The sequence below is a fragment of the Rhinolophus hipposideros genome (genome assembly GCF_964194185.1).
Source record: "Rhinolophus hipposideros genome assembly, chromosome: 23".
Classification (NCBI taxonomy): domain Eukaryota; kingdom Metazoa; phylum Chordata; class Mammalia; order Chiroptera; family Rhinolophidae; genus Rhinolophus; species Rhinolophus hipposideros.
The window spans coordinates 4,247,788-4,273,750 of NC_138069.1; the positions used below are offsets into that span (position 1 = coordinate 4,247,788).

The 25,963-nt window shown below is 40.5% G+C and overlaps 1 protein-coding gene across 1 annotated transcript; it reads right to left on the reverse strand.

The window, feature by feature from the left end:
- Nucleotides 1-369: 369 nt before the first annotated feature.
- On the reverse strand, nucleotides 370-25,941 carry ZFP62 (ZFP62 zinc finger protein). The gene is made up of 2 exons (XM_081034999.1): nucleotides 25,889-25,941; nucleotides 370-15,683 (listed from the first exon to the last, which is right to left on the reverse strand). Coding segments are annotated over exons 1-2 (2,718 nt in total). The 5' UTR covers nucleotides 25,890-25,941; the 3' UTR covers nucleotides 370-12,966.
- Nucleotides 25,942-25,963: the final 22 nt, after the last annotated feature.

Consider the following 25,963-nt stretch of genomic DNA (forward strand, 5'->3'; position numbering starts at 1 on the left):
TGCACAGATTACTGGTTGAGGTTCTTCCAGAACAGGTATGTTATCCCTGAGTTTAAAATTGGTTGCATCCTGATAAGACATGAATGTTCCAGACCTGATTGAATACAACCCCTTAGAAGGGTCCCCTGGGCATGAAGGTGTGGGGGGCTTCAATTGTGATGTGCTGAATCTGCTTCTTTCCTGCCCCAGCCACCATCTTGCTTGTGATGATTTTGAATTCCTGGTTAATTAAATAGGAAACTTAATCTAACCTTCCAATGGGTGAATGTTTGTAGTCCCTTTCCATCAGTCTGCAGCCCACCTGAAATACTGCAGTTACAGGATTGGCTATAAGAAAGGAGGTCAGGAAGACAAGAGAGGAGAGCTGGTATCCCCAGGTGGAGAACCCACAGCAAGTGGCATGGGACTGCTGAGTCATCAAAGCTGTGTTTTGTGAAGAAGTTCCAGTATGGCGTTTGTCCACTGTCCCCTACCTTTGACTGTTTAGGCATGATGGAGAGTGGTCTGAGCCAAGGGCTGGTGTGCCCAGGGGCAGATCCCTGGCTTCTCCTAAATGCATTGGCCATGACAAGGACAGTGAATTTCAGAGACAACTAAAGAGCTGGGGGATGATAAAGGCCCTGAGGCAGCCCCTCAAAGCCTCACTAGTCAGCATATTTCCAGACAAAATAAACTAGATGACTTCTTGAACTCTAGATGTGGCGGTGGGGGAAGTGAGAATAGAACTGAGAAATGATGTAACTCTTGCCCTAGAAGTGGCTAAAAAAAGTGTTTTTTTTGGTGGGGGGAGGGTGGTAAGACCACAGGAAGAAAAATGTTAGTCTCAGTGTTGCTATTGTTGTATTTTTGTTGTAACATACTTAAATTGATCTTTATTTTTAGAGGAGAAAAGTCTGCTGAAAAAGTTGGGATCTAGGAGCTCCACCGTTTATGCTCATTGAGGAGTCTTGTTTTCTTTTATTTTAATGCTATCTTCAGAGGACAGGGTCTAAGAAACAATTTTTTTGGAATAAGTGACTTCTGAATGAAAAATAATAAATATATATTTGAAATGGCCTCAAGACAACTTAGCTACTAGTAAATAGCCAACTTCTGTATCTCAGACATTGTTTTTTGATGAACTTGCTGGATAACAGAACAACTGAAACAAAATTGGAAAGATGGCAGTGTGCCAAAAAAGTTATTTTTTTTAAAGTTAATTTATTTTTAAAAATTATTTACTAAGACTAGAAGTCTTCAGAAAAGGGATTTCTTTTCCATTTGTGTTCATTTGAAAATCTTGGCTTTAGACCACAACTTCTATAGCTCCTGAACCAAGTTCCCTTTTGCTGAAAGTTAACAAAATATAAAGAAGGGTTGTAGGCTGTGAAAGAATTGCGTAGAAAGTTACAACTGTAAGGTCCAGGGTTGAGAGCTTGACAGATAGCGGTATATCCGTCAGGAAAATGGTATAACCAGGAAAATGGAAACCACTCTACGTACTTGGACAGAGGGACTCTAATGCAGGGGACCTGTGACGTACTCAGAGATCAGCATCAGAGAAAGCCACTGTCAGATGTTATCCAATACAGCTTTTAAAATAATAGTGTTCAAGGAAAATAAAGGCAAATTTGAGAATTTGGCATGCTATTAAAAAGAAAGCAAATGGAAAGTCTATAACTGAAAAGTAGAATATATATTTAATGGCAGATTACACAGCTAAAGAGAGACTTAGTGAGCTGAAAGATAAATTACATACAGAATGAAGCCTGGGTAGGGAGTGGAGGACAAAGGGATGGAAATGAGAGATTAAGAGGCATAGGATATACAGTGAAAAGGTCTAATATACTTTTATTTGGCGTTCTAGAAGGAAATGATAGAGAATGGTGTAGAGCACACAATGGCTGAGAATTTACTGAAACTGAAGAAAGATACAAATGCACAAATTTAAAAGCCCAAAGAATCTCAACCTGGACTCACCTAAACATATAGTAAAACTATATAAATAAACCAAAGACAGAGAAAAAAAATCCTAAAAGAAGCCATTAACAAAAGAGTATATTAAACAGGCAGATGAGCAGCGGACTGCTCACCAGCCAGAATGGACATCAAAAATTGGTGGCTTGATGCCTCCAATGTGACAAAAGAATATGGTGCTCAACCTAGAATTCTATTCCCAGAAAAAATATCTTTTAAGAATAAAGGTGGAATAACACTATTTTTAGGCAAACAAAAATTGTAAGGTTTTACCTCTAACAGGACAGAATGTTCTAAAGGATGTTTTTCAGACAGAAGAAAAATGAGCACCACATGGAAAGTTGGAGAGGCAATGGAAAGTAATTAAAATAGTAAATATGGGGATAAATCTAAATAAAAATTTGTTGTAGAAAACAATAATAATACATTACAATACATATCTATATTCCTTTACATATACATAATTAAAATTCACAAAAACAATAGCATATAAGATGAGAGGTATATGAAGTTCAAGTATTCTAAGATCCTTGCATTGTCTAGGATGAAGATAAAAGTACCAATTTACATTAGGCTTTGATAAGTCAAAAATGGACCATTTAATTCCTTAGCCATTAAAAGAAGAAAAAAGTGTATAACTTTCAAACCAATTTAGGGGAAAATAGAATAATAGAATAATTGTAATAAAATTCTAATAGAATAATTCTAATCCAATCTGAAAGAAGGCAAGAAAAAAATAACAGAACTTAGATAAAATGGGATAAACAGAAAGCAGTGAACAAGATTTAAACCTAAACACATCAGAAATTATACATTAAAGGTCTGATGTTCCTGTTCAAAGAAGTTATTGGACTGGATTAAAACAACAACAACAACAACAACAACAACAGCTATACAGTATTTCCAAGAGGCACATCTAAAACAAGGGTACAGAAAGGTCGAAAATGAAATGATGGAAAGAAATATGCCATGTAACAGAATAAAAAAGAAGCGGATGTTATTAATACTGGAAAAAAATAGAGTTTAAGTAAATAAAAGGCATTACTACAGATAGATGTTTACTTCTTAAAGTTTCAATTCTCCAGGAAGCTATAACAATTCTACATTTATATGCACCTAATAACAAGGCTTCAAATATATAAAGCAAAGCCCACAGAATTATAAGTAGAAATGGATAACTCAATGATCTCATTAATTGACAGAAGTAGAAGAACCATTCATTAAGAGCAGAGAAGATCTGAACAATACATTACAAACTTGATCTAATGGTTTTATCTAGGTGACTGCATGCAGTATCTGTAGATCACATTCTTTTCAAGTGCCCACAGATCCTACCTAAGGTCAAGCACATACTGGGCCATAAACAAATCTTAACAAATTGCTAAGGATAGAAATATATAGAGTATGTGCTCTGACCACAACGTAATAATAAAAATGTAATTAGGAAGTCCCTGCATGTTTGGAAAAATTTTTTTAAGCCACACTTCTAAAAAACCTATGGGATCTGTTTTGTTTATCTGTTGTGTTTATCTGTTGTTTATTTGCTTTTTGTTTTTCCTTGTTTCTCACACCAAAGGTTTATTAATTTTAATATTCTTTTCAAAATACCAACCTTGACTTTTGATCCTTTCTACTGTGTTTTCTGTTTCATTAATTTTTGTTCTCATTGTTGTCTCCTTCATTTAACATTTAAAAATAAGATCATTAGTCAACTTAACAATAATGTTTGTATGAAGAATTACAAAATACAAAGTGCTTTTCATTAATCCTTATAGCAAGTTTGTGAGTTGGGTCCTTCCCCTCATTTTACAGATAGAGACATTGTAGAAAGGAAAATAAATAAATTTCTAATTATTGCATTCACTGGAATACTGGTCTTAAGGTTTGCATCGAAGACCAGAGGTACTTCTCCTGCCCTCCTCCAGGTCTTCACATTGCCCACCCCAGGACCTACTCTTAACCTTTGAGATCTTAAGGGACACTCACCCAAAACAGCCATGGTTAAGATGGTGGAAGCTTAGCTTTCACCAACCTTTTCTGCATGAATCTCCAGCACACCTATTGTCAAGAACTGGGAACAAAAAGCATACAGCATGACTGGGCAGGCTGCCAAAGCAAGTGTGAAGCAGCCCTGACTTCACCCAACACTCTGGGTCAATGGATAGAGATGGAGGCTGTGGGGACAGAGCCAGGAGTGCAGTTTCCAGGCTCTTGCCCTCACGTGGAAAGGTGCTCACTCAGGTAGTAAATGGCCATTAACTGTGATTGGATGGCCATCAGCTGTGGCTAGGTGGCCGTGGAAAGAAGATGGTGGCTGAGCTAGCAAGAGCAGATTGCAGTTAGCATGTGAGGTTGGTTGGCAGAGAAGCAGATGGCAGGTTGTGGACACTGTGGCTCCTGCTTCCTGTGTCTCCAACCCAGGCGCCAGCAAGTGTATAGTGGTATGACCCCTATCTATGGCTCCATGGTTATTCCTTTTTGACCTTGCCATATCCTGAGTTATGTGGGGAGTGGGACAAGAGACCCCACATGACACCCTGCGTGACAGAGGCTTCTCCTGCTAACCCCTTTTCCTGCTTGACAAAGCAAAGCATATTTGCTTAGAAACAATGCATTGCTTGCTTACAAGCAAGATACTACTGAGTAGCCAGATCAAAAAGTTATTTTCCTCAACTATGTGTGTGTGTGGTGGTCCTTGGGGGATTTTCTTGGCCATCAGGTGGGGCTGCCTTCCACTACCTAAGTGTCCAGATGCTAGTCCTGGGACTGGGGCCACCACACCTCCAGACTTACTTAACTCACCTGTATACAAACACTGCTCATCCCAAGCATGCTTCTAATGGCTCTAACAACACCAACTTCTCCAACCTTCGTTACAACCTGAGGTCACTACTGTGACTGTCCCAACCAATAAGAGACAGATGAGGACATACTGCATAAAAACAGAAGACTTAGCCACTTGCCTAAAGTCATCTGGGAGTAAGTGAGAGTTCTCATTTGAGCCTGGACTTCATGGCAGAAGTCCACTACACTTGGCCACTACACTGTGTTCACACAAACTCCTTCCTGAGTATAACCGATACAATGTATAGCCTGAGAAGAATTGCCAGAGTTAAATGGGAACACTCAATGGAAATACGAATTGAGTTAAAGTGCTGAGACTTCTTTCTTCCTGTCTCCAGGCTGTGCTCAGGCTGGGGAGAAGCATGGAGAGACCTCCCAGCTCTGGAAGGCCCCTGGGAGTGGATACGCCCAATTCTTCAAGGTCCTGATGCAGACAAACTTCAGGTTCCCACTGTCTGTCCTTTGCTAACTGGTTCTCAGATGATCCTCTCTTGTTTTTGAATCCGATGAGTAAAAATTCCCTTGTACTGCACAACTGGTCCTCAGTACAATTTCACGCGTAGTCTTTGTACACAAGCCCAGATGAAGTTATTTTTCAGGCTTTCTCTTTCAGACAGATTCACCAGTGGAAACAAAGAGTGCATGCCTGTGGAAGGCTTTTCTCGACCTTGTTTAAGGTTTTCCCTTCCTGCTTTCTTCCCCCTCCCCGCTCTCTGCTCTTCTCCTCTTGCTCCTCCTTTTTGTTCCATAAGGATTGAACTCTTTCTGTAGACTCCCCATACTCCCCACATCCATAAGATGTGAGATCATTAGTAAGTTTTGGTAAATTATATTTTTCCTAGGAATTTTCTCATTTCACCTATAATTTCTAATTTATTGACATAAAGTTGTAAAATGACATCAAATTTTAGAAGTTCTCGGAGACTTGTACTAGAAGGGAATGGGCTCTTTATTGAACCTGTTGCAACAGGGAAAGTTGTCAAACAGAATGTCTCCACAAACAGGAGGAATAGCAGAGTCTTACAGGGGAAATAAACAAAAGCAGCCATGCCCACTGCAGTTTCGGTGGGCTCTGGTCAGGTAGGTATCACAGTCTTACAGAAATGAGTTGTTTCTTTGTAATTTGGCTCATCTTATGTTATATCCTGTTCTCGAAATTGACTCAAGGAATTGAGAGGGGGTGGGTTATTCGCTCATATCAGGGAGCAAGATCAGTGTATGTCCAGAGGAAAAAATTTTTACAGTGCTTCATATTCCTCCTTTATTCCTGACTTTTGTTATTTGTGCTCTATTTTTACTTGATTTATCTCATCACGTTTGTCAATTTTATTAGTCTTTCACAGCATACACACACACACACACACACTCACACACTTGGCTTAACTGATCCTCTATATTGTGTTTGTATTTCTATTTTATAAATGTCTGCACCTTGTTACTTTCTTAACTTTTTTTGGAGATTTTGATTGTTCTGTTTTTCTTTAGATGGTACTTAGGTGATTAATTACTGTTTTCTGATTTTCTAAACTACATTTATTTTTTATTTTATTGGGGGAAGGGGAACAGGACTTTATTGAGGAACAGTGTGTACTTCCGGGACTTTTTCCAAGTCAAGTTGTTGTCCTTTCAATCTTAGTTGTGGAAGACGCAGCTCAGCTCCAGTTGCCAGTTGTTAGTTGCAGGAGGCACAGCCCACCATCCCTGTGGGAGTCCAGGGTTTGAACTGGCAACCTTGTGGTTGAAAGCCCGTGCTCCAACCAACTGAGCCATCTGGCTACCTGGGAGCTGAGTGGCAGCTCACTGACTTCATTCTAGTTGCAGAGGGTGCAACTCACTGGCCCACGTGCGAATTGAACTGGCAGCCCCGTTGCCCAGAGCTCACGTTCTAAGCAACTGAGCCACCCGTCTGCCCCTAAACTATCTTTTAAAGCTATACATTTCTATAAGCATTGCTTAAGCAATATCCCACTGGTCTTGATATGTAGTATTTCCATTACCATTCTGTTCAAAATATTTTCTTCTTTAAACTATGATTAAGAAGTCTATTTGTGAATTTCTGAATATAATGGGGATGACCAAGGTATCTTTTTATTACTAATTTCTAATTTAATTGCAGAGAAAATCCTCTGTATGATTTCAATTTTTAAAAATTTGTTGAGGTGGCTGGATGGCTCATTAACAACAAGGTTGCTGGTCAATTCCTTCTTGGGATGGTGGGCTGCGCCCTCGGCAACTAAGATTGAAAATGGCGACTGGACTTGGAGTTGAGCTGTGACCTCCACAACTAGATTGAAAGACAACGACTTGACTTGGAGTTGACAGGCCCTGGAAAAACAGTTTCCCAATAAAAAATAAAATAAAAAATTTTGTTGAGATTTACTTATGGGCCAGCATATGATCAATATCTTTCCCCAGCTTTACTGAGATGTAATTAATGTGTCAATAATGTTTGAAAATGTTTAATGTGTGCTTGAAAAAAATGTATCCTTGACACATTGGTGCCATGTCTCAAAAAATATATCCATTAGATTGCTTGTTAATCATATTGTTCAAATTTGTATCTTTACTAATTTTTGCTCTGCCTGTCCTATTAATTACTAAGCAAGCTGTCAAAAATCTGCCATCATGATTGTGGATTTTATATTTCTCCTTTGAGTTGCTTGCATATTATTTGCCAACTCTTAAGCTTTGTTATTAGGTAGATACTAACTTAAAATGGTTATATCTTCCCATTGCTTTCTCTTGTGTTAACCTTTTAATGTAATGGTTCCCTTTATCTCTAGTAATGATTTGTGCCTTAAAGTCTGTATTTCTTCTGGCATTAGTAGAGCTACACACACACCAGTTTTCCATTGGTTATTATTTATGTTGTGTCTTTTTTTGAAGGTTTCTTGTATTCAGCACATATAGTGGGGTTTTGTGCTTTTCTGTGTATTATAGTTGGTTCCCCCAGGTCACATGTTGGGATCCTAAGGCCCAGTGTGATGGTGTTAGGAGGTGCGGCCTTTGGGAGGTGATTAGGTCATGAGGGTGGGGCCCTCATGAATGGGATTAGTGCTCTTATAATAGACCCCATAGAACTTCTCAGCCCTTTTCACCATGCAGATACAATTAGAAATCCGAGACCATAAAGACAACGCTCACCCAAACATGCTGATCTCCAACCACTCTGATCTTGGACTTCCAACCTCCAGAATTCTGAGAAACACATTTCTGTTATGTATAAGCCACCAGTTTGTGGTATTTTGTTATAGCAGCCTAACCACACTAAGACACTGACAATCTTTGTCATTTAATGAAATTAAATAGAATGTAAATACTGATATTTTTGTCTTAAGATCTACCATCTTTTTGTCCTGTTCCACCCGTTTTCTTTTGCTTGCCCTTTTGATTTTTAAAAATTCATTTTTCTCTACTACGTAGTATTGAAACATATATATTCTATTTTATGATTCCCCTAGATTTTACAATATATATATATATATTAACCAAAACCTTCCATATAATACTTTCTTTTTTTACTATTGACTTGTTGTCTGGTATTTTAACTCTAGATTTTTACTGTTTCACATAAAATGTTCATTTATATTTGCCTACATATTTCTTACTCTTCTCTTTTCATTTCTTTTTGTAGCTCAGAACCCCATCTGGAATCACTTTCCTTCTGTATTAAAATTAAAAAATACATTATAGTTTTTTAAATTTATTAGGGTGACATTTGTTAGTAAAATTACATAGATTTCAGGTGTAGAATTCTGTATTACATCATCTATAAATCCCATTGTGTGTTCACCACCCAGAATCAGTTCTCCGTCCATCACCATATATGTGATCCCTATAGTTTTCTTTAATGAGGGTCAGCAGTGGATAATGAAACAAATTTTTGTCTTAAAATATGCTTATTTTGTCCTTAAAGATATTTTCACTGGGTATAAAATTCTAGGTTGACAGTTATTTTCTATCTTTATACTGATGTTTTCATTCCACTCTTGGGTTCCATTATTACTGTTGAGATGCCCATTATTCCTTTGAAGAGATTGTTTTTGTCCTTAGCTGTCTTTTTACTCTTTGATTTTCTGCAGTTACACTATGATGTGTGTAGATGTGATTTTTATAAATGTATCCTGCTTTGTATTCTTTGGGTTTTTAAACCTGTAAGTTAATATTTCTCATCAGCTCTGGAAAATTCTCAGCCCCATTCTCTTTACCCCTTTTGTTCTGTTCTTGCCTTCTGAGATATGATTAAACATGTATTAAAGTTCCCAATAAAATCCTTCTTCTCTATATTTTCTCTTATTTTTCTATCTCCATGCTGTATTTTGGGTAATTTCTTCACCCATATCTTTCATATTTTTCACCAATTTTCTCTTTTCCTATTACAACCTGTTGCCACATACATCTTTAAATAGTTTAAGAACAATTTCCCGCCCCCCCCCCAATTGTAACCAATAATTCAATATATGAAGTCTAAGTGGGTTTTTCTGGTTTTCAGTTAAGTTGCCTTTTTTCCTTATGGACCTAATTGTCTTTGTTCAATAAATTAAAAAAAAAATAATAATAAAGGTGTAGTCAGAGAATGTGAAAAAAAAAATATCTGTAAGGGTTACTTGAGGTCTAGATTGAAGGAGTCTTCTTCCAAACAAGTTTTGTGTTGCCTCTGCCAGGTCTCTGGTTGTGTTTACCTGGGTTGGTCAGTGACCACAGGGTGTCAGGGATGTTTTCCCTTTTTCTCTTACTGCTCTGCTCAGTAATAAGGCCACTCTCTATAGTCCTCTGGTTTTGGAGGATGGCTTTAGATCTGGTTTACTTTATCTCAAGGATGTAGCATTTTGGGAACTCAGTTTAAATATGGATAGGTCTCCTACAAGATCATTACCTCAGGTGAGCCTGGCCCTGACCTTCTTACTCCTTGTGGCTGAAGTGGTGCCCAACTGTGCAGCATAGGCAGAGCATAAGGCATAAGCTGTTTTGGTGTTCCCCTCGCTGATGACAGGGTGCCATTGTTAAACCACTCTGCCTGTTTAAACTGCAGTCTTTTCACCCTCAATCCTCTCTTGAGGGGAAGGGAGGGCATACTACTTACATTTTTTTAAATGCAGTCTTTTCCATATTGTTTTTGGTAGGAAATTGATCCAAATAACCTAGCCTACCCTTACCAGAAAGTACTGTCCCACATTTTCAATGTTGTTTTTCTCTTTTCTAGACTGAGGTTTTCCAGTCCAGATTTCTAGATTTATATATTTTATTTCTATCTTTCTAGTCCTTCTCCATGACATTTTATCAGTTAACTTAATAAAATCTAGACTTAAACAGCATCTTGACCATCCTCCCAAATACAAGCACTTGGGCTACTTGTATGCGTATCTTCCAGCCTCCGATTTACCTACTATTGTCCAACACCTCAATTGTCTTTAGTCCTGTGAATGAGACACTGCTTTTAAAAAAGTGTTTTGATTTATCTACTTGTTCACAATTTTCTCTTCCTGCATATCACACATTTTGTCTGAAAAAGTGGGGATGGTGGTTCCTAAACCAGCTTCCTGTCCTGAGGTGGGCTTGAAGAGGCGCAGCTATACCACCTAATTGGATCTGCACCACAAAGTCCACCTGGAATGGCTGGAGATCCAAAGGCTCCTCCTTGTCTGGGATCGGCCCAATCTGCATGTATCTGTCTCTAAGTAGACTCAAGGCAGAGGCCAAGAGGCCTGTTTCCTGTGGGTCAAAGTCAATGGAGGCCTGTTAGGAGTGTCCCAGAGCTCACAGGGTGGGGGCACTCAGTATACCCATTTGAGTTGTGGCCGTCATCTCCCTTATTAAACCTGTTCTCTCCCCAAAGTAGGCAGTACATTAGGTCCAGGTGGAACTCAAGTAGGTGTGTGTGTGTGAGGGGGGTAGAGGCCTCAAGCCCTGGCCACACACAACTTCAGGTAACCCATCTAAAACAGTTAGTGCCAGTCTTAGCTTCAGTAAATGAAAAATCAATAGATACTCCATGGCTTTCCTCTTTTCTTCCACTGGGCACCAAACCTCCCAGGGCCTGGCTACTCTGGAGAATGTTATGAGCTTTTCTGATGCTGCCTTTGATCAGGCCAACCCATTTCTCACTCCTCCCTCTTACAAAGTCCGCTTAAATTATCCCACCCAGATGTCACTGCTGCCTCCCTCTTCCCAGCTGGTAGTGGTCACTTTCCTCTGAATGCTGCAGTTAGTTCAGCATCCATTAAGCTGGCTTTACCTATGGGCTTTCTCCCTTATCCTTTACTTACTCCTGCTGCCTGTGCCTATGACAGTGGACTGTGCCTAGCAGATCCTCAACAAGTATTTGCTGAATTAAATTAACCTGTTTGTGGAGAGGATCATGTTTGACAGTGTTGCGTGTAGAGAGGTCAAAGAGCAAGTGTGGTAGTGACATTAAAGAGTGGACCTGAGTGGCAGAAATGCTTTTCCTCTCCCCTTCCTAGTCTTATCCCTCTGCCTCCATCAAAACTTACTGGTGGAGATTTGGAGACAAAATGAAAGAATTATGATCCTAGAGAGAGGCATGGAAACTTTGTGGCTAAATATTGTTCTCTTGTAAAAAGAGTGGATTTTGGAGCCAGAGAGACCTTAGAATTCAGCCTCCACCAGTGGGCCCCACCGAGTATTCTTGGGCAGGTAACTTAACTCTCAGAAAACTCTCCTTTTAGTTATCTAGTTAACACTTTGTAGCAAGTTAATATTTTGTTAAATTCTGTCTGTTCCCAACAGAACTGTTTCTATGTGTTGACCATCACTCACAGAGACTATCCATTCTCAGGAGTTATGATCCAGTCCCAGTATGTGAGGCTCAATCTATTCTGCACTTCTCCTGGTGGAGATGTCACTTAACTTCTAGTGAAACCTGAGCTGCTAGCCCTGGGGGATGAGCCCCTACTGTTCTCCCTGGTTTGTATCTGGCACAACTTACCCCAAAAAGATGTGACACAAATGGCTTTCTCTGCATACCGCTCCATCTAAAGTCAGGCACAGCCTGTTTACTTTTGAGGAATTTCTTTATTGGAGTTCCACCTTACCTCCCCACAACTACCTGGCTCTTCATGGCCAAGAGAGATTGAGCCCTGAACAAAGTATTCATAACATTTTACAACAGACAATACACACATGTAGTGCATGAAATCTACAAGTCAAAAACAATCAAACATTTAACAGAATTATTAAGAAGCATGAATTTCCTTCTATCCCTCAATTATTAGTAGCTACTTAGCTCTTTAGTTTCTGCAATAACATGCCCTCTTTCTCAGCATTCCTACTCATAGGAATCCTAGAATCAATTCTTTTTGTGTAAGGTGCAAATTTATGCTGAAGACGTGTTCCATTAGTTATTGAGTATACTGAATTTATCTCCATAGTAGAACCTTTTGTTTGCAGTATAATGTGTGAAGTTTTCACTCATCACACATTCATCATTCAGAGGGGTTCGTATAACATTTTTAAAGTTTCACCCACTCAACTAATATATCACAATATTACAACAGCATAGTCCAATCAACTTGCAGTTTTTCTGGAGTGACTATCTTCTATCTCCTGTTAGATTTGTAACTATACTTTTTACCTTTCTTACTACAGAATTCAAATTTTGTTTCAGATTTTATCATCACTCCCCTCAAATCATTCAATTATATCAAGTTTATACTTCATCATCACTATTAAATAAACTTATATTCCCTGAAGCCTATCTCTCCCTGAATTTGCCTTTTGGAGGCCCTTCTTGCATTTTTTTCCCCCACTGACCAATGTATAATTGGGAGTCAAAGTTATACCTGAATGCCCACACTATGATTCACAGAATTTACCCAAATATAAACTTTCTAATGGTGACTATGTGACTTCTAATTGGAATCATATCCTCATCCATGTTTTTCTGCTTATTCTAAAAGTTTTATTTTAACATCCCATCACTCTGATAGTTTTATTCCCAGTATGAACTATTTCATATTCCATAAGGGCTCAAGTACCTTGACATTGGAGGCTTCCTTGCAGCCTGATTGAAGATCACGTAGAAAAGATTACTCACGATTTCATTTATACTATGTAAATTATAAGCCATGAACAATGGCCTCAGACATTCTTACATTCACATGGTTTTTCTTCCATTTGAGTTCTCTGGGACTTGGTAAGCTCTTCCTCCTACAGAGAGAAGTTCATCTTGGTCCCATCCAGAACATTCCCACCCTCATGTGTTCTCTTCTGTGATGTGCCACTATGACTTCCCATATTTGTCACATTTAAAGATTCCTCTCCAGTATGGATTCTTTTATGCTTGGTGAGATTTGATCTGATATTAAAAGCCTTCCCACACGCATTACATCGGTATGGCTTTTTTCCAGTGTGGATCCTTTTGTGTTGGTCAAGGACTGATCTGTAACTGAAGGATTTCCCACATTCACAATTATAGGGCTGCTGCCCACGGTGGATGCTTTTATGGTTGATAAGACTCGAGTGTGAAATATATGCCTTCCCACACTCATCACATTCATAGGGTTTCTCGCCTGTATGGATCCTTTTATGCACTGTGAGGCCTGAGCTGTTCCTGAATGCCTTTCCACACCCTTCACATACATAGGGTTTCTCCCCAGTGTGGATTCTCTTGTGTTGAGAAAGGAGTGAGCTGTAGCTGAAAGATTTCCCACACTCAACACATTTGAAAGGTTTCTCCCCAAGATGGACTCTTTTATGGCTCATTAGAGTTCTGCTTGAGAAAAAAGCTTTTCCACATTCATCACATGTATAGGGTGTCTTGCCAGGGTGGGTACTTTTATGGTTAATAAGGCTTGAGTGTGAGATGTAGGCTTTTCCACACACATCACATTCATAGGGTTTCTCCCCAGTATGGATTCTTTTATGCACTTTAAGGCTTGAGTTGTTTCTGAAGACCTTCTCACACCTGTCACATTCAAAGGGCTTTTCTCTAGTGTGAACCCTTTTGTGTTGAGAAAGCAGTGAAGTGTAATTAAAAGATTTCTCACACACATCGCATTTGTAGGGCTTCTCCCCAAGATGAATTTTTCTGTGGTTCATAAGGGTTCGGTATGTGATGAATGCTTTTTCACACTCATCACATTTATAGGGTTTTTCCCCAGGGTGTACACTTTTATGATTTATAAGGCTTGAGAGTGAGATGTAGGCTTTCCCACATTCTTCACATTTGTAAGGTCTCTCCCCAGTGTGGATTCGTTTATGTACTTTAAGGCCTGAATTATTTCTGAAGGCTTTTCCACACTCATCACACCCAAAAGGTTTCTCCCTCGTATGAATCCTTTTATGTTGTTCAAGGGCAGAGCTGTAATTGAAGGATTTCTCACAATAGCTACATTTATAGGGCTTCTCCCCAAGATGGATTCCTTTATGGTTTTTAAGGCTAGAGCGTGAGATATAGGCTTTCCCACACACGTCACATTTGTATGGTTTTTCCCCAGTGTGGAGCCTTCTGTGGACTTTGAGGCCTGAATTGTTTCTGAAGGTTTTCCCACATACATCACATACATAAGGTCTCTCTCCAGTGTGAATGGTTTTATGCTGAAGGAGAAGTGAGTTATAGCTGAAGGATTTTCCACACTCTTTACATTCATGAGCTTTCTTCCCAGGGTGAATGCTTTTATGGACTGCGAGGCCTGAGCTATAGCTGAACGCTTTGCCACAGACATCACACTTATAAGGTTTCTCTCCCGTGTGGATCCTTTTATGCACAATAAGGCCTGAACTATTCCTGAAGGCCTTCCCACATTCATCACATTCATAAGGTTTCTCTCCAGTGTGGATGACTTTATGCTGAATGAGGAGAGAACTATAATTAAATGATTTTTCACACTCATCACATTTGTAAGGTTTATCGCCAAAGTGGATGCTTTTATGGTTTAGAAGTGTTCGGCAAGTAATAAAGGCCTTCCCACACTCATCGCATTCATAGGGCTTTTCACCTGTGTGGATCCTTTTGTGGACCCTAAGGCCAGAGCTATTACTGAAAGTTTTCCCACAGATGTCACATTCATAGGGCTTCTCCCCAGTGTGGATCCTTCTGTGGACTCTGAGACCAGAGCTATTCCTGAAGGCCTTCCCACACTCGCCACATTCATAGGGCTTCTCTCCAGTGTGGATCCTCTTATGCTGGTCCAAAACAGAGCTATAATTGAAGGATTTTCCACACTCATCACACTTACAATTCTTCTCCCCAGAATGGGTGCTTTTGTGGTTTATAAGGCTGGAGTAGGACATGTAGGCTTTCCCACATTCCTCACACTTGTACGGCTTCTCCCCAGTATGAATCCGCTTGTGGACTCGAAGGCTTGAACTGCTTCGGAAAGTCCCTCCACAGTCATCGCACTCATAGCGTTTTTCCCCAGTGTGCATAATTTTATGTTGAACGAGGCGGGAATTATATTTGAAGGATTTCCCACACTCATCACATTTATGGGATTTCTTAACAGCGCTGGTTTTCTGCTGCAGATGGGGATGAGAGTTTCCATTAATGTTCTCCACACGTTTGCCTTGTTCACTGCTTTTCTGTTCTATAGGGATGGCCTGGTGTGTAACATGCTTTGAACTCAGATGTAAGCTTTTCTCAGATGCCTCGTCTTCCTGTTCTGTCTTTATATTTGCTGTGTTCTTGGGTTTGCCAATCTTTTCCCTGATGCCACTTTTGACTTCCTTCATTCTTTTTCCCTCAGGCTTTTCCAATTGATTTTCTACCTTGTGATCCCAATTCCAAGTTTCACCAACCTTAGATTCCTGCATATGACCTTTGTGAAGACCTTCCACTCTTAGCCACATAGATTCTGTATTTCCAACATTTTCACATTTTTCAGTTGATTCCTCATCCTCAATGCCCCTCGTCTTGAAATGTGACACTAAACCAAAAAAAAAAAAAAAAAGAAATGACACTTGTTCACTTTGTTTACAAAAAACTAAAAGAATTACATCTAAATTCACTCATTCACTTGACAAGTATTTATTGACAGCCTACTGTGTGATGGGCACCATTTTTAACCACTAAGATACAACGGTGGACATGCCAAATTTTCTGCCCCAGGGGACGTAATGTTAAAATGCTAGAGCCCTGGATTTTCAATGAAACAAGGAGCTTTTCTATTTTTTCGTAACAGCTTAGCGTGAGGATAAGTTGAAATGTGCTGACATGATGCACATGGTGTGATCAAACATTACAGTGAATGCTTAAATTAAAAAAATGTTACAGTAAAACACACATTGCCATCAATCCCCCTCAAAATACTCTCGGGCTGGCCTGGTGGCTCATGCGGTTAGAACTCTATGCTCCTAACTCCGAAGGCTGCTGGTTCGATTCCCACATGGGCCAGTGGGCTCTCAACCACAAGGTTGCCAGTTCAATTCCTCGAGTCCCACAAGGGATGGTGGGCTCCGCCCCCTGCAACTAAGATTGAACACGGCACCTTGAGCTGAGCTGCCGCTGAGCTTCTGAATGGCTTAGTTGGTTGGAATGCATCCTCTCAACCACAAGGTTGCCAGTTCGATTCCTCGAATCCTGCAAGGGATGGTGGGCAGTGACCCCTGCAACTAAGATTGAACTCGGCACCTTGAGCTGAGCTGCCACTGAGCTCCTGGATGGCTCAGTAGGTTGGAGCGCATCCTGTCAACCACAAGGTTGCTGGTTGGACTCCCACAAGGGATGGTGGGCTGCACCCCCTGCAACTAGCAACAGGCAACTGGACCTGGAGCTGAGCTGCACCCCCCACAACTAAGATTGAAAAGACAACAACTTAACTTGGAAAAAAGTCCCGGAAGTGCACTGTTCCCCAATAAAGTCCTGTTCCCCTGCCCCAATAAAATCTGAAAAAACAAACAACTCTGTCTTGCTTCAAACATACTTATCTCATCATTCTTGCCATTTTCTGAAGCTGTTCTGGAAGTCCTCTTTCTTGAGTGTCTTTAGTTGCGCTGTCGTGACTACTTTTATGTCCTGAATCATTTTGACTTTGGGGAAGGGCCAGAAGTTGCATGGTAGGAAGGGCCAGAGTTGCAGATCCAGTGAATAAGGTGGATGAGGACACACTGTATAGTTTTGATTTTACAGAGATTTCCGTATACCAGAAGTGATGTATGACACAAACTGTTATGATGGAGGATGAAACCGTATGCCCATTTCATATTAATGCGTTGTTCGTGATCCATGATTTGTGGCACATATTTAAAACACACCTCTCAACTGTAGCTCACACCCGACTGACTACATCATACAAGTTGAAACTTGTCACACACTGTTAGTAAGGTTCGATGTGCTGCTTCCTGTATTGAAAATCCCTGCTTTTCCATTGGATGGCAGTTGGCAGCAGCATTCACTGTACTTTTTTATCACAATGGAAAGGCTGTGTCACACATGGTTTCGGGTATGGCAATTTCTGTCAAATAAAAACATTATAGTGTGTCCTCATTAACCTAATTCACCGGATCTGGCACTATGTGACTTCTGGCTCTTCCCCAAAGTCAGAATGATTTAGGACATCAGACAGCCATGACAGTGTAACTAAAGACATTCATGAAAGAGGATTTCCAGAACTGCTTCAGAAAGAGGCAAGAATGATGGGCTAAGTGTGTTTGAAGTGAGGGGGAGCATTTTGAGGGAGATTAATAGCAATGTGTCTTTTACTGTGATAATTTTTTTATTTAAACATTCACCATGTTTTTAAATCACACTTTGTACAGAACCAAGGGCAACATTGATCAGTTTTTGAAAACTGTCACCAAGTCATGGAAAAACAAAGGATAGAAGAAATCTCTGAAGAAGAGAAGACAAAAAGATTAATAAGACAAAAGTTAAGAAGACAATCAGCAGAAGACAGGCAAAATTAAAGAAAAGGAGAGAGTAGTACCAGGGAGAAGTATTGGGAAGGTGGTTATACAATCATGAGCATAGTCATGTCAGAGATGAAAAGAAAACAAGCCTGTTGGTTTGGACTCCTTTTCCTTGACTTCCCCTCAAGGAAAACACTGACCCTGGAAAGTAGGTAGTTAGGGAGGAACTCTATATGGAAGAACATGCTCCAGCCTGGCAGGCAAAGAGGCTTTCACTCCTACTTTATGAACATGCTAACTACAGTCAGAGAATGTCAAAGATCAGAAGGAAAACACAAACCTTTAAACGAAGGAAATAATTCTGCCTAGGTTCCAATACTTAGCTGTATGACCTTGAGAAAGTTATTTAACTTCTTTGTGCCAGTTTCCTCATAAGTACAATGAAGGCAATAGGGTTGGTGTGAATATCAAACGAGAGAACATATGTATAGTACTGAAAACAATGCATGTCACTTGGTGAGTGCTATGTGCTATCCGAGGTCAGGTTATTGGATCAGGGTTGGAACCTGAGAAGAAAACACAGGACTCAGGAAAGGTAACTCCTTCTCAGAGGAGTTTAGGAGCCAGGCAGGGATGCTGTGTCCCCTTGAAGGTACTCTACACACAGCTGGCACTCCTCTATATACCTACTGATAGACCAACTCCTGAGAGCAAAAGAAACAATTGTAAACCCCTTATCCCGCAACCTTAGACCATTAGACATGTGTTTAGACTTAGTTAAAATGTGAATCTCCACTCTTACTCTGGGTATCAGACACTCTTGGGTCAGTACTCTGAAATTCTGTCAGTCCTACTTAGACACCCTATATGTGTGTGAGGAAGGAAGGAAGCAGAGGGAAAAAGGAAAGTAAAAAGTATATTCTGAAGTAGACATGTATAAATAAGCATAGTCATGATCCAACTTATGCTTACAGGACTGGAATGATGGACTCAAATAAAATTTACAGAAAAGGAGAAGAAGCTAGGAACTCAGAGTATCAGTAGGACAATAAAACAAAGCACTACTCAGGAGGCATTAAACCAAAAGGTGGTTCAGCTCAGAAAGCTTCACAAAATGACTATTAAGTGATATTAGGTAAGAGATCTTCAGAGGTCACTAAGGAATGGTGGCACAGGCTTGTTCTTTGCTCCCTTTCTTTACTACTTTGGGCAGAGTAGTCCATGTCACATAATGTGTGAGGCTACTGGGTAAGCAGTGGAATTCCAGAACCATCAGCAGCAACACATCTCTTATCTGTATTCTAAATCCTGCTTCCACACACATCAGGGACCCTGCCCCATCTATTCCCTTTGGCCTTGGTCCCTCCACCTCTGCTACCCTCAGCCCTCAGGAGAGAAAGATGTTCAAGTTCCTACAGACATAAAACCAAATCCCCTAAAAAAAAAACACAAAAAATTGCTAGAGAAAAAAAGAGAAAAGGAAGAGCTGTGAGGGGAGACTAGACATACTAGATATTAAAGCATACCACAAAGCCTCTACAACCAAAAGATGTACACATGTGGTACTGGTGTATAGACAGAACAGGAAGTTCAGAAATAGTTATAATTACAAATAGAAATAAAACATATGATAAAGATGGTACATGAAATTATTGGGGCATAGATGGTCTCTTTAATGGTGTCAGAGCAACTATAAAGCTGTTTGGGGAAAAAAAATTAGATCCATTCTTTACACCATACATAGGAATAAATTCCAAATGGAGCAGAGCTCTAAATATAAAGGAGTGACACTATACAAATACTAGAACAAAACGTGGGTGAATGCCTCTATAACCTGGGTATAGAGAAAGCTTTCTAACTATGACCCAGATGCAATAAAAGATTGATATTTTTGACTATATCAAAATAAAACTAAATTGCATTTCAAAAATACCATAAGCAAAATCAAGAAATAAATCACAAAGTAAAAGAAAATATTTACAACATACATCCTATATAAAGGCTAATATCCTTAATATATAAAAATTTTTAAAAAATGATGTAACTTAGGTGTGTAATACGACTATATACTATATACTCTGTTTGGGGAAGGCTAAAGGGAGTGGTGGGGGAGAGCTGCAAACAACTGAACTCTTTTTAAAAGCAGGTTTGTTTTCTGTGGTCATATGGGTGAAACAACTTTAGATCTGTTATGGGACTGAGCATATGTGTTTGATTGTGAGCCAGGGCTCTCCTGGAAGAAGGGACACAAAAATATGGAATAAGGGAAGACAAGAAAGAATCCCATGGGGGTGAAATGTAGGTATTGGTGTGAACCTATGATTTCTAAATTATACATACACACACACATAGGTATGTATGTATGTACATTCACATGTATATTTGTGTGTGTCACACACACACACACACACACACACACACACACACAGTGCCAAAAAATGTATACACATTTTAAGAAAGGAGAAAACTATTAAAATTGTACTACTCAGTATATACCAATAACAAAAGATGAATACAAGTCATGTTTGACTTCTGCATTTATAAGAGGTGCTCAAAGTGGCTACCATCAGTGTAAAACAGTTTTTTCCTTTCTTAAAATGTGTATACATTTTTTTTGGCACCCTCTGTATATATTCCCTAGCTCTATCTGCTGAAAAGCTAAGAAATAAAAACACCTCAGTAGTAATGCACATATCTAGCACACTATTCTCAGTCTCTCCTATTATTGCCTATATTGGTGGATTCCAGGCTGGGGCAGGATACATACAAGATGAGCTGGGACATCTTGTTATATTACCAAGTAAGGAGATGCTCAAAAACAATGATGGGGCCATGTCAACATACAAGACCATAAGAGCCAGCTTGAATAGTTAATACAGGCTCCATAATAATTAAGGAATGAATTACGAATTACTGAAAATAGGATTTCATGAGTCCATACAGATACAAACAGGGAAGAAAGGGAGGCCTCTTGCTTACAGTAGAATGCCATGGCTGCTTAGTAAATGTGGAGAGTAGTAGGGTTGGGGAAAAAAAATCAGCATTCTACAACTACTGGAGTAAAGAATGAATCAGGAGAATTATCAACATATTCTAAATCGGAGTAGAGGGGGACACTTTGACAAGGAGCAGTTTATCTACACAGTCTTAAAATATTCCCCCAGACAACAAGGAGAAAACAGTAATTACACAGTGGAGAAATGAGACGATGCCTTGGCCAAGTACTGTAAATTACTATCACCAATGGAAGCAGATGGACATCATGTGTTTCCAGAAGTGACACTCTAAGGACATATCACCTATGAGAATGCACTACCTGAATTGAATCAGAAGGAAACATCAGATAAATCCAAAATGAGGAACATTCTACTAAAAGGTATTTGTATCATTTCAAAAGTATCATTTTCATAAAAGACAAGGAAAAGCTATAGAAATGTTCCAAATTAAAAGAGGCTAAAGAGCCTTGACCACTAAATTCAATACATGACCTGGAATGGATTTGTACTGGAGGGAAAAACTGTTATAAAAAATAATTGTGTCAACTGACAAAATTGGAATATGGATGGTTAGACAAAAGTAATACCAACTTTGAATTTACTGAAGTTGACAGTTGTACTGTATTTATTCAGGTGAATATCCTTATATTCTTAGTAAATATACACTAAAGTATTTAGGAGTAAATAGCCATGATGTATGTAAGTTACTGTCAAATGGTTATAAAAAATAATATGTATAACACAACATGAGAGAGAAAACAAAATGAAATAAAATAAAATGTTAACTACAGGTGAATATAAGTTAAAGGTATCTTTTTACTATTCTTATTCTTGAAATTTTTCTGTATATTTGAAATTATTTCCAAACAAAAAGTTTAAAAAATTCAAAAAAGTGCATTTAAAATTCCGTCAACTATATTTTTCCCTCCAGGTACTGCTTTCACATCCTGCCTGACTCTTGTTAACCATTGTGTCTTGAAAAAGCGGTCTCCACGTTCCCATGTCCCTTCATGCCTCATCTACTCAATCTGATTTCTCAGACCACACTGTGTTAGTTTCTTCTAGGCCACACACCACCAACTCCTTAGCCTGCTGCCCCTTGGATGTTCCTGGGCCCCTGTTCCACCTGGAACCTTTCCTCTTCTGACTCTACATGCCTATAGATGGCAGCTCCATCTATATGTGCGGCTCCTGCCACTCCTATAAGCTGTCTCACAGAGTCTCATCTCTGGGTCAGACCCCTCTCTTCAACTACAGACCCTCATATTCACCTCTGTCCTCCCCTTTGCCTAAATCAGAAGTGTGCTCATTTCTTTCCCTCACCCCTTCATATCTGAAAGAGCCCCTAGGGGGTCCGGCGCGGTGGCTCAGGCAGTTGGAGCTCCATGCTCCTAATTCCGAAGGCTGCCGGTTCCATTCCCACATGGGCCAGTGGGCTCTCAACCACAAGGTTGCTGGTTCAATTCCTCTAGTCCCGCAAGGGATGGTGGGCAGCGCCCCCTGCAACTAAGATCGAGCACGGCACCTTGAGCTGAGCTGCCTCTGAGCTCCCAGATGGCTCAGTTGGTTGGAATGCGTCCTCTCAACCACCGGTTAGCTGAACGGCCCTCCACAACTAAGACTGAAAGGACAACAACTTGACTTGGAAAAAAAGGCCTGGAAGTAAACACTGTTCCCCAATAAAGTCCTGTTCCCCTTCCCCAATAAAATCTTTAAAAAAAAAAAAAGAATCCCTAGGACCAGCTAATTCTACTGCCTAAACACTTCTCAAGTTCCCATCCCCAACTCCATTTCCACTGCTAACGCCTAGTTTAAGCTCTCCTAAAGTCCCTTTTGAACTTCTGTCAGTCCCCCTCCTTCATTTTTACCCCAGTTCAATTCTTCCTCCAACAGATGTCAAAGAGATTTGGAAAATGCACACCTAGTCACTCACCAATGCCAATCTTCCCAGGCTACCTACTGTGGCACATGAAGCCTTCTGCATCTGGCCACCTGAAATGACTTGCTGGACATCAAATGGGCCATGCTAATTAACCCCTCACTGTCACTGCACTCACTGGTCCTCGGCCCTGATGGACGCTTTCCCTTGATGCTCTCTGACAGGCTAATTCTTAGACCCCTCATGTCCTCTGGGATTCCCTGTTTGCTGCTGACTGGCCTCATCTGCATGATCACAAATACTTCACCTCTTACCCCTCTGACCTAGGCAGATGCCAGTAGTTTCCCTGTTCCAGCCCTGCTTAACCTCCTCTGTTTGGGGGGCGGGTACAATGTCCCATCACCCAATGTAGTTCACCCAATCCTCTTAATGACTGAAATTAAAACAGATCAACATAAATGTGCATCTTCCTTGAAAATAGATGATTTGCAATGAGATTCATATTAATCAATACTAAGAAAGAGAGTCTAAGAAAAGGTCAGTCAAAAATAGGCAGAAATGCACCAAGACATATAGGATCTCAACACAGGAAATAGGGGGAGAGGGGACACAAACATTCAAGCTGTAGCATCAGCATTTACCCTAGTGCTGGTTTTATACGTCTTGGTGCTTTCTGTCTGGAATTTCCTTTAAAATATTTGAACAAATCAAAAATAAAAAGGGAAAAGTGAAACAAATGTAACAGAATCCTGATAATTGTTGAATGTGAGCTATGGGTATATGGAGTTCATTGTATTAGTCTACTCTTCTGTATGTTTAAATTTTTTCATAACACAAAAACTAAAAGAAAGATTACTCATATTAGTTACAGTGGGAAAATGAATTAAGGGGAGAGAGAACTGAATCCTGGAGTCTGGAAGGTTATTATAATCCAACAAGATGAGTGATGTGGTAGCTGAATCATGTGCCCACCATGACACAAGAGAAAAAATCATCCCAAAAGCACAACTCCTACACAGAGAGGGCCAGAAAAGTTTTTTAATTTCTAAACAGTTCTAAGGGTTAGATTAGAAACTCCTCTCTAATCAGTTCTCAACAGCGAGCATGATGCAGTAGCCTGGTTGCATCAGTCAAGTCTCAGCCACAGCCAGCCATCCACTCCTTGCAACTTACATATGACCCACAACCACTGGACACCTCTGGACTCGTGTCATGTTCTGACACCAATGCCTAGAAAATCTCATGCAGATAGTATGAACCTGCCCTGAATTCTTGCTGTGCCTGCCCCCGAGTCAGGAAACACTTCTCAAGAGCCAAGACAACTCACCAGAGAGCAACTGTTGCTCCCTCTGGCTGAAAATTTCTGCCTGTTAACAACTTCTTGCAACAAGCAACAGGTACAACACATCAGCAGGTACTGTGGATTTCCAACCATATTCCACAAGTCAATCTACCACCAAGTGTCACATTTGGATTCTGTATCTTCAATTTTTGGAAATTGTATTTGGCTTGGAGATGACCAAGTCATCTCCTCTTTCTTCAGAGGGAAAAAGCAAGAGGGAATGTGAACACAAAATGCTTACAAATTCGGAAGAGTACCTAGGCAGTGGGAGAACGGGACACATGAAAAATGGGAAGAAGGAGTGAGAGAAGTGAGATGCAGATGGGAAGAGAGAGGATATGTTTGTGCTTTAGTTATTATTTTATAGTTTATGACTAGCAAAATAGTAAATGGTTAACATGAGTTGGTTCTATTGCTTAAAAGTAGAAATAAGGATTAAAGGTAATTGTTTTCCCAAAGTAAAAAATGAAACAGAACATTCTCATACCTGGTAGTGGAGAAGAAATTTCTAGTCATCCTTGGGAATAAATTAAGCAAAGGAGATTCTAAATGGGAGACTGAGGTTTTCTGAAATTCAAAGGGGTGGAGACTGGCTTAAAGAGAGTCGTTAATTGAAGTAGTTAACACAAGTCTCAGGAGAGAAAAACTACTTGGTTTTATTTGTTCTTTAAACACTCTATATGACTTATAATAATGATCTGGCATATTTAATAATCTACGCAAAACTAGCTGAATTGATATAAAATAAAACTATTTTGTTTAATCCCTGCTTTAAAAACCCTTGCTTAGATATGCTCTAGTACAATGTTACTGAGTGTAACATTGTTTGAAGTGACAAAAATTGGAAACCCCCAATGTCCCTGATTAGATCTAAAAATTATGGCACATCCAAAACATCCAAACAATGGCCAATCCAATACCACAGCACTGAAAACAAACAAACAAACAAAAAGCTCTTTGTGTTCTGATGAACTCTAAGATAAGTGAAAGCTGCAAGAGGCAGAATTTTGAAGTGACTTACCATCTGTCTGGAAAAAAGAGGGAACTAACTACATTCATATTTGCCAGTATTTGCATAAAGAAACTGGGAGGATATGCTCAAATAAACTAACTGTGGTTATCTTAGGGGGTTGGGCCTAGGAAGATTGCTGCGTGGGAGGAAACCTTTTCGCTGGTAACTTTTTATATTTTAGATATCTGAACCATATGAATATGTTACATTAACATTTATTAAAAGAAAAAAACACACACCTCGTGCTTTCAAACAGAAAACACACCTAGTGGCCACCTAGTCCAAACGTCTTAGAACAGCACGCCCAGCCATGGCACCCCATTCATCTTTCATATCCCCTCCGCCTGGGTTCCCGGAGGCTGTTCCCGGGTCTGGGAGCCTCCTCGACCGTCTTTCTCCCAACCTAGTCAACTCCTCAGCTTGTGGAGCCCAGGACAGGCCGCCTCCTCCGGAGACACCGCTGCTTGTACAGAGGTGAGCTTCCCCAGGAAAAGGGCCGGGAAGCGCCTTCCGAGGGCTAAATCCGCACCAGCAACAGATGTCTCAACATCACCCCTCCATCAAAGAAAAACAAAAGGGGGGGGGCTCGAATCAGATCACCCTTAGGGGTCCCTCTAACGCTCACATTCACTTTCAAGTTCCGAGGCTAAACTTAACTGGAACGGGGTCCCGACAAGGGGAGCATTTTAAAGCGCTAATTTTCACGGTTCCCCAGCCTCTCGAGACAGCATCAAATAGTTGAGAAACACCGGCGCGGGGCCTTTCTTTGGACACCGGGCAGCCCTAGCCCGACCCTGACCGCTCGGACGGCCGGAGCTAGGGCCTTCTGTGAGTCCGGTCTACTCCAGCGGCGCGCGCCCCACACCCCTCAAGCGGCCCGAGGCTTCCCTCCCCTCCACTCCCCCAGACGCGCCTCCTGAGGTGTACGGGGAGAGAACACACTTCCTCCCAGATTCTGCTCGCGACCCAAAGGCAGCCAAAATCAGGCCAAGAAGGGAAGGGCGTGGCAGGCGAGGGCCGGGGGCGGGAGCGCGGGCGGACGCGGACTCACGTACTGGCTGACGGAGCGCCGCGGGAGCCCGGCCACCGGCGGGACAAAAGCGCGGACAGCCCAGCCGGAAGGACCCGCG